Source organism: Hydra vulgaris, chromosome 11, assembly GCF_038396675.1.
Source record: "Hydra vulgaris chromosome 11, alternate assembly HydraT2T_AEP".
In the NCBI taxonomy this organism is placed as follows: Eukaryota; Metazoa; Cnidaria; class Hydrozoa; order Anthoathecata; family Hydridae; genus Hydra; species Hydra vulgaris.
The window spans coordinates 54644409-54655000 of record NC_088930.1 but is presented as its reverse complement, the minus strand read 5'-3'; the positions used below and the strand labels follow the sequence as shown (position 1 = coordinate 54655000).

Genomic DNA, 10592 nt, shown 5'->3' with positions numbered 1-10592 from the left:
TCAAAAAAAGTATTGTGCAATACAAGATTACCTATTTAAATAGAGAAAAATTTAGTTGCGAAAAATTAGCCTGCTTACATTGAGGAGTCATTAGAGCAAGGTAACCCTAATGTTGACAATATTTTTGAAAAACTTTTTGAAAACTTGAGAAGTATTATTTTGTTGAAAAAAAAAAAAATTCTTTGTTCTTCTGAGTTATTTGTCTTGTACTTTTAGAAATGATCAACTTTTTTAAAATTCTGACTCTCCTGTTTATTAAGATCCATTATTTATTAAATTTTATCAATATTCCCAACCCTCTCTTTTACTATTAGTTCCCTCCCCCCCCCCCTATTTATTCGGCCCTAAAAAGTAACTATGATTGTATTCAAAATAATCTTCATCATTCACAAGTTAAAAGTAGTGAAGTGTTTCACATTGAATAATTGAAAACCCCCTCTCAAAGTGTATCTGTATTATACTAGCAGTATTGGTATTATCAGACAACATCAGATACAAATGACATCTGTTGTGATCTAGCAATGACAGTTTTGAAATAAAATATAATACAGATATAATACAATGACTGTATGATACTGTTGTTTTGATCTGACAAAGTCAGAGATTATCTGAGTTGGATATAGTTTGTCTAATAAAAAATGGTAATAATATATTAAAGTAATACATTTCGAAATAAGAAAAATCATGAATATTATATATTATGACTTATATTGCTTATTTTTGTTATATAATTTCATTTTATGTTATATAGTTTTATTATGTTGTATAATGTTATTGTACGTATTAATGTTATATAAAATATTATTTATTTTTTAAAATCTTGAAAATTTTTTTATTTTTACTAATTATTATGGATTTTATTATTACTTGTTATCTTTTGTGTTATTGTTATCAGTTGCGTTATTTTATCAAAGTTTTTTTCTTTGTAATGTTTTATAAAAAATGTTAAATAAAAAGAGTTATAGTTTTAATGTTTATGATTTTAGGTTTAATGTTTTGTTTGTTAATTAAAATTTTTTTGTTCAAATAGATCAATTGTGCAATTCATGATGACACGTTTATGTGTGTTATGGAGGCTTGTGAGGGGAAGTCATTTCCGAGTCGCTTATGGCATTTATTATCTAAAAATCATGAATTGAATAAATATATACATTGGAGTGAAGATGGAAACAGCATTATAATACCGTGCGAGGTGTATTTTTATGAAAAAGTTTTACATAGGGCAAATCATAAAGTTTTTAAAACTACAAGTATGAACTCGTTTTTAAGACAATTAAACCTATATGGGTTTAAAAAAATTAAAATGGGAAATGATGCTTTGTTCTTTGATCAGGAGAAAAATTCATGGCCTGAAATGGTTTTTCAACATCCAGACTTTAAAAGAGGACAGCCTATGCTTTTAGGTAGATTTAGTTGTTTTTTAAATTTAACATTTTGGAAAAAAAAAGTTATCTGTGTAACAAATTTAAAAAATATTTTTAATGTTGAAATGTATTTGTATTGTTGTATAAATGTATTTATATATTTTTTAAATGTTGTATGTCTTTATATGTTTTATATGTTTGTGTGAAGAATGTCTGTTGCTGCAAAAAAAGGTTTGTTATTGTCAAAAAGGAATTTGTATTCATTCAAATGTTTTCAGTCAGTAAGCAAAAAAAAAAAAAAAAAAAAGACAGATATTTATTATTTAAAAAAAAAAAATAGGCAGTATGCCCATAAATAAATTAAAAATATATCACCACAAAAACATTTACAAAATTATAAAGAAACAGGTAGTTATTTCTTTATAATATATATCCTTTATTACATGTTGAAAACCTATTCTTTATGGACAATTACAAACCTAAAGAACAACAATGATAAAAATAAACCTTATAAACAAAAATGACAGCATTGGCAGTGATAACCTTTCGATACCTGGTTTTAATTTAAAATGCATTATTGAAATTTTTTTTACATTACATTACTTATGAGTAAAAATAGAAATTATTAATAAAATCAAGTATGTAATGATAAATTTAATATCATGGTCTCTGTTCAATTGGCCTATGATCTTAGTAAGTGACCGACAAAACTATAAGATTTAGCAGGGGTTATATAAAAAATTTATAATAAATTTATGCATATATTTCATATATATCCGTATTAAATGCCAGTATTTGTTAAATACTGGCATATAATATGGATATATATGAATATAAAAAAATATGTTTGCTATTTATTTATGAGCTGACATAAAAAAATTCTTACATATTTATATAAACTTTAAAAGGGAAGAGTTGCCAATATTAGAACACCTAAGCAATACTCTGTAAAATGCTTAATTATTATGGTAATTATCATTTGGCTTAAAATCACGAAACATTTCGCAGTAATATTACAGTAAAATGTTTAGTGATTTTAAGCCAGTTCAACATAAAACAACAAATTATTTTTTTTAGTTTCATTCATGTTTTTATTGTTGCATTCATGTTGCAACATAAATGAAACAATGAACTGAGTTTGTATAATTATATCCATTGTGCAACACAAATGAAACAATCAACTGAGTTAGTATTGCTGCATCCATTTTGCAACACGAATGAAACAATGGATTGCTGCATTCATTGTTACAACATAAATGAAATAATGAACTGAGTTTTTATTGTTGCATTCATTGTAGGAACATGATTGAAATAATGAACTGAGTTTGTTTTGATCTAAGGTGGTAAAGACACTTTTTTATTTTATAATTTTCTTCCATAAATTAAGCAAAAATAAAATAAAATTTTAAATATGACAACTTTTGCATTTAAACAAATATGTTTTCTATAATTGAAACTTTCCCAAGATCAATATTCATTACAATTTTTTTTCTTTTTTTCTTTTTAATTCATTCAAATTAACTTTTTCGAATATTAGAAATTCCTTTTTGAATAAGAGTTAAATAATCTAAATTCCGTGTTAAAAGTTTACAAAAATTTTTGTTGTCAATTAATACGATCAAGAAGAAAAAATTATAAAATGGAAGTTAAGAGTTTATCTGACATTTCTGAGACAAAAATATTAAAAAAAAGTTCAGCTGGAATTCAAGAGATAGATAATAATAAAGAGTATTATTCAGCCTATTAATTGAAATTACCAAGGCATGTCTAAGTATATTCAGTAGTCCTCACATTGAGCAATCATTCAGCATGATGAACATCATAGTTAACAAAAAGACAAATCGTCTTGATACTTCAACGTACTCTGCTATAATTTCAGTTAAGTATCGATTATTAGCAAACAAGACCACAACACTTTAAAAGACGAGATATATTGCATGAGTTAACAAAAACATCTGTGGTCATTTGCAAACTGCAAGCAAACGCTATTTATAAAAAATGGAATTCGATCGGAAAAACAGAAAAGTTGAAGAACGTTTTAATAATATAAATTCAACGCAGAAAAAAAGATTCCCTCACATGAATGGTGCAAGGCAGTTAAAGAATTTATTAATGATCATGCAAAAAAGTGCAGGAAAAGAAAAGGTGAGGAATGAAAAAAGGTGAGGAATGTTTCACAGCAAATAGTTATAAGAATAAAAACCATTATCTGACATTTTATATTTAAAAAGTAAATAAATTATTATGCTTTGCAGATTGGTTATGCTTTGCAGATTGCTTACGGTTGTTTATTATATTTGATTTTAGAGAATTTTAGAGAAACTTAATTATTCAGTAGTTTTTATTTACTTCATTTATCCCTTTACCAGTGTTCCAGAATTTACCCACATACCTTCGTCAATTTGTTGACTGTATAATTTTCTAGGATTTTCCAGATTTTTTATTAAAATAGTTTTTGTGGGATTTTCATAGAAAAAAATTTCTGGGATTTTTATAAAGTCAAAGGCTCATCTATCAACGTTTTTTGACTATTGTTTTAATAGAATCGTTGTATTGGATCTTGAATAAAAAAATTGTAATTTTCACCTGTAGTTTTCAAATTTAGTAATGGGTCAGTTAATTGTATTTTAATCTATGGCCTGTGGGTCATCTCTAATTGTCCTAATTTTTACCTATCCTTATCTGCATTATGTAGATAGGTTAATTTGGAAATTTTACATTTCCATGTGCAACAGTTTAGAAATTATAGCATTATAAATGTGACACAGTAGCTCACCTTAATTTATAAATCCTTAAAACACAAAACTTTAAAACCTTGTATCTTTTTTCTAACTTTTATCAAGAGTCTCGTTTTTTCTATAAAGGAAGGTAATATTTCTACTCATCAAGTCTTTATATCTATAATAAAGGGTCAAAATATAAGCAGCTGGTTGCAGTATAGAACTTAAATATATATAAAAAATATTAAGTCCATTGCCAAGTCTGATTTTCAGCCATTCTAAGATGCTTGTAAATTTTTCTAACACTTTTAATCTAAGTTTAACAGCATATAAGACAATTAGACCCTGCTATCTAAAAAGGCAAACATTTGCTAACAGGACACACAGCTATCTAATATGGCTAACAAACTTCTTATGTTTTCACCAAAAATATTTTGATAATTTTTTTTAATTAACAAAATTAAATGCATTATTGGAAACCAGTGCTCTGCAAATCAGCCTAGTGGTCTATGTGAATGATGCAACCAATTATGAGTCACTTTAAAAAAAGAAAGATGTTATTAGTTGCGTCAAACAACTTTTATTATAAGTTTGGTTTTTACTTTTTCATTGATAATTAGTTGATAATTGGAAATAATTATTATATGATAAGAAAATAAAAAAATAACCTTTAAAAGAATAAAAAAAAACTTTAGTGTTATTAAGTTTAGGCTACTGTAACGTGTCACTAATGTCACTAAATGAATGATTTCTGATGTAATTGTCAGCAAACAGCTGATACAAACAGAATCGTTTGGTTGCAGGAACATTCTCAAATTGTTTATCTACTTCATGTGTATTAGCAGCTGTTTCAGTTTCAGATATATAGAGATATCTAAAAATAAACATAAATCAGATAAATCTTCAGAATTGATTTTTGAAACGTAACTAAAATCTGCCTGAACTTTATACTGAATGATAAATAAAAAATTTTCTGCAAAATTGATTTGTATAATACATATTTTGCTTTCAGGTTGACTTTGAGCTGCTTTAAAAAGTATGACCGGGATTTTCCTCACAAAATTTTGTGAGTTCATATAAGTTTTTAAGAAGCACCTGGCCGGTTTTAACTATTGTTTACAAGTTATTTTATTTGCTAAATCTACCATGTCATTTAATTCTTTTTCAATTCTTTCATTTCCTAGTTACTTTCAGTTAGTTCAGGCTTATGAATCAGACTTATATGCTTTATTTTCTAATGAACATATAGTTAATGCCATCAGATTTTTTGAGTTTAATTTATTTTTCAATGCTTTTACCATAAGAGTTGGAATTAAGTGGTTTATACCACCGACTGTGTGTGTTCCAGACCTTAACTTTATCATGAGATATAGATGATTTTTTAACTTTGATTCCTCCATTCATCTCTGGTAAAGTTCTGAAAAATTCCATGATACGAGACGCAAATGTGCCATCTACGCTTTTAAATGTACTGTCTACGCTTTTAAATGTGCTGTTAAAATGACGCTTTTAAATATGCTGTCTACCTTCAATTGTTTTTATTCTAATATAATCCTTTTTAATACTATAAAAACTTTATTTCAAAAAAGATTCAAAAAAGGACTTCCCTAATATTAATAATTCCCTAATATTTATAATTACTATTAAAATAGAGAATAAAACCAAAATCGCGAGAAAATGAATAGTATTGAAAATCCCAAAAGCAGAATGAGTTTGAAATAGCTCAAAAGAGATTTAGTGTAAAATAATTAAAAAATTATTAAATTTGTTTTTATTATTTTTGCCTGCCTAATCTAAACCCTCAGTCGATGTAGCAGAACTCCTCGCAAGTTTACTTATTTGTCAGTCGATGTAGCAGTACTCCTCAAATTTTTTCGATTTTTTGTCATCATTCTGTTTTTTTTCTTTTTTTTATTGTTTTTATTATAAAATTGGTATTTATTGTTTTCAATTATGATTTTTGTGAATTTTTTGTGCATTTGTGAATTTTGAAATAAATACTTTTAGACATTAACCAGAAAATCATATTTTCGATCTTAATCATGAGTTGCCGTCAGTTTTTTTTTAACCTTAATCATTTTTTAAGCAGTTAAATTTCAATACTATTCTGTTTTCCCAAATAAACAAAATTTTACAATTTGAGCTAAATCAACATAAATGACTAAGTCAACATATCTTAAATATCCATAGTAACCCTCTGATTGTTTGAATGGTAACCCTCAACTGCAGAGGCACAAATATTAATATTACGATTTCAGATGAAACATGGAATGAAAGCAAAGGGGCTTAGAATAAGCATTAATAAAACAAAGTTTATTCATTGTATTCTCAAGAATAAGGAAATAAGAAATATTGTAGGTCTTATGGAATGTTTAAGAAAGGAGTTAAAGCTAACTTATTTCTTGTACAGTTAGTACATATAATCCTGCATATATGCAGGATTATATGTACTAACTGTATACGTTCCTATATTTAACGTTATTACATATATTACTATATGTAATAACGCTATAAATTCAGATAATGCCTTAGTTAGAAGCAGTGCTGCTAAAGAGAGATTGTACTGTGTGTATTGGCATTAGTTATGAAATTACAGGGTATCTTCAGACAAATTATACAAATATTAATGCTCCCTTGACTTCTGATCTGAGAAAGATTCCTCAACCTAACATTGATGATATGACAAGGATGCTGTTCCCGCATGCTACAAGCCACTTTGAATTACAAGTGCTCTTCATAAAAGTGAGGACTTTTTAGTATTAGAAAGATTGATTAGTTTTGATTGAAAGAAAATAGAAAGATCGATTAACTTTGATTAAAAAGGCTTTGAGAAAGATTGATGAGTTATGTTTAAAAAGATGTTATTGACGAGCTTTGTTTAAAAAGACTTTAAGAAATTTAGGGTGGGTTTGATGAAATCAAAAAGCCCAAAGCAGTTGAAGGGTTTGCTGAAATGAGTTACTACATATAACACTGTTTTTTGTAACATTTAATACTGTTTGTTATTACATCTTTTGTTTGTTGCAAAAAATAAGATGACTCTCTAGAACTAGTTAAAGTAGAAAATTTTTTGGTTGTGAGTTCTAGAAGATCAAATAAGCTTGTGTTATTGAAAAGCTTTCTAATAAAGATTTTCCTGAAGAAAACTGACAAAGGCACTAGCAATCTAGCTAGGAAAAACAACTTTATGAATACGGAACAATAGCTGAATTAAACTCAATCAACTATTGAGACTGATTAAGATTCCCTGCCTTTTTACCAGTAGGTGAGAGTACAGTTCTAAAACTCTAGTTTAGTCTTAGAATAAATAAGCTAAAACTTATTTGTTCTAAGGCCTTATAGTTGGATTTCCTAGCTCTGCCGTATTAAAAACATGAAAAAAGTACCTCAGAATATCATTAAAAAAATCCCATGGTTAGCACCAAAGTATTTCCTTTACACCAACAATTTTTACAAATATTTGTAACTTTTTATCCAAATCATTTGCTCACAAAGAAAAAAAAAGTTGAAATAGTATTTAAAAGATAGATTGTGTTGTTTTTTTTATCTTGGAAATACAATTGAATCAGATATTAAAAGAGGCACCAAGAGCATGAGCAAAGTGTGCCTGGGTCAAGTTTAGAGAGTTGGCTCCACTTCTACTAACAGCAGGTGTATAATTAAATAAATAATAATGATAAAGTAAAAGTAAAGTTAGAAATAGGAAAGAGAGCATCAAAAATGGCATAAAAACATGAAATGAACAATGAAGATGACAAGAAAAAGCTATCAGTTAAGAAAGAAGATGAAAATGAGTTTTGTGCTTTTGTTAACATTCTTATCACAAAATATATGCTTCTCAACCATGCTTTTTTTCTCAACCATGCTTTTTTTCTTCTGATGTTATTATTAGAATTTAAGAGTATGTTGATCCTTAGTTTTTATTTATTTGAAATTTAAGCAAAAACTTTTAAATCATAGTTAAAGTTATATTGCTGGAGCCATTTTTAAAGCTCTATATTCACTTACAAAATTGACTTACAATATTCACTTACGAAATTGATACAATTTAGTAATTTAACAGTAAATTTATAAAATTAGCCTATCAAGTATAGAAAAAAAAACCATACAAATAACTAGTTTTATAGTCTTCTAATTATTTTTTGTTATGTTGTTGTAGTTACTTGTTATTTATTAACTTTTGGTGTTTTGTAGTAAATTGAAATAATTGTACATTAATAATAAAGTACAATTATTTCAAAAATGTTTTATATATTTGAACTGTGAAAACAAAGAATCATCTGTTTTCTTCATTTATAATGATATGGTCTGTCTAAAATTAAATTATGTTGCGCTTACTACTTCTTTGATAGAAACTTGCGAAATCATGCTTGCTATACAAGCTACATACGTAATATGCTACATCGTGCTTGCTATACAAGTTTGCTAAATTCTCATTAATTTACATTTTTTTTCAAATACTCAAATGCTGAGGTGTTACTCAAAGTTGCATAAAGTAAATTAGTATGGTGGAATGATCCATTTATATCCAGTTTAAAATGTTTCAATTATTTGACTATATAAGAAATTTAAATTCTTATTTTATTTTTATTATATTATTTATATTTTGTTCTCTTTTTATTTAAAAATGTTTAATTGTTTTTGAAAATTAAAATGATTTTTTTAACAATTATAAAAAAATTTACACAAAATTTCACAATGTTCACTAAACAACTTTTTATAGTACTCTAATATATTATATAATATATGTAAATTATAATTTATAAAATATATGTAAATTATAATTTATATAATATATGTAAATTATAATTTATATAATATATGAAAATTATAATTTATATAATATATGTAAATTATAATTTATATAATATATGTAAATTATAATTTATATAATAAATGTAAATTATAATTTATATAATATATGAAAATTATAATTTATATAATATATGTAAATTATAATTTATATAATATATGTAAATTATAATTTATATAATATATGTATTTATAATTTATATAATATATGTATTTATAATTTATATAATATATGTAAATTATAATTTATATAATATATGTAAATTATAATTTGTATAATATATGTAAATTATAATTTATATAATATATGTAAATTATAATTTAACATTATATGACTAAAATATGTTTAGTTTTAAATTTAATTTTTTATTTTTTTAGATCGAATTAAAAGAAGATGCAATGTAAAAAAAAGTAGAGGGAAGAAACTGTTTCAACACACAGATGTCAATCCATCCTCTTTATATTTAGCAAATAAATCTAGTCAGTTAAAAAATTTCATAGTGAGATGTGTCCCTCATGGTATGTTAAAATCTCTACTTGTATTAGTGTATACTTTACATGAGAATGTAAAGAATTACTTGAATTACTTATTTTTCTTTTTTAAAGTACTGTTTATTGCTATTTTTAGTTATTGTTATATGCTTATTGCTATTTTTAATTATAATTATTGTTATATACTTTGTTGCTAATGTTTTATATTATATATTATAGCCACTGCATTATTATCTCTCATCTCTTTGAATTTATTATTATTTTGAATTAATGTTTACAAGCTATATTTCATCTAACAAACTTGATTTTTTTCTGGGTCCATACTAAATATAACCAAATTGTTTTACACTCCTGATATCTTATTATGCCATCTAAGAATATTCCATTTGTTTCTCTTTCTGACTTGAAGCTTGAGCAAACATTATTACACAAGTATACTAATTTACTATACTCTCTTGGCACTACATCAAGTCCACGAAATACAATTACAGGTCTGAATAATCCCCATGGTTCAATTAATTTTAAATACTATGACACCGTAGATTTCAATAAAAAATTAATCCTAATTCAGATATTTATATTTATTACAACATTGCTTCCTTACCATATCACATTGATGATCTTTGCAGTTTTAATATCACTCTTAATACATTACCTGTGGCAATAGGTATTGCTGAGTCAAATTTCTATGTAAATGATAAAAGTACAACAAGCATATCTATAAATGGGTTAAACATTGAGCATTGCCTCACTGAGGCTAAAAAAGGGGGTGTCCTTCTATATCTGGACTCTAATTTAAACTACATAGCACGTAATGACCTAAAGATCTGCTCTTCCAATTTAACTAATTATTTAACTCAACTATTAGATAGTATTAATAATTGCTGTAACTGGTGTATGCCAGTGAGTGTGGTATTAACACACTATGACAGCCGATTTGCTTGATTGCTGCTCATCCAGCAATCAAGACCTGCTCTAAAACTTTTAACTGATTTTTCTTTAACCAACTTGGTTGGCATGCTATTCCATAAATTGGCCGTTCTATTAAATAAAAAGTTTTCACAACATGTTTGCTTAGTGATTTCTTTGACATATTTAAAGCAGTGACCTCTTGTTTGAGTTTGTTGAATACTAATTTTTTTGATTGTTTCCAAATTGTTAAAACCATTGAAGAATTTAAAAAGTTGAATCACATCTTCTCGTT

General features: G+C 25.9%; 1 protein-coding gene across 6 annotated transcripts in view; it reads left to right on the top strand.

Moving 5' to 3' along the window:
• The window catches only part of LOC101240141 (uncharacterized), a 57842-nt gene that overhangs the window by 23691 nt on the left and 23559 nt on the right, over nt 1-10592 (top strand). For 4 of the 6 annotated variants that reach the window (XM_065809226.1, XM_065809228.1, XM_065809230.1 and 1 more), the window contains exons 3-4: nt 1031-1403; nt 9275-9415. In XM_065809226.1, coding sequence (XP_065665298.1) covers nt 1031-1403; nt 9275-9415 — 514 coding nt within the window. The remainder of the gene's footprint in view (nt 1-1030; nt 1404-9274; nt 9416-10592) is intronic. The other 2 variants (XM_065809227.1, XM_065809231.1) reach the window with 1 other exon arrangement.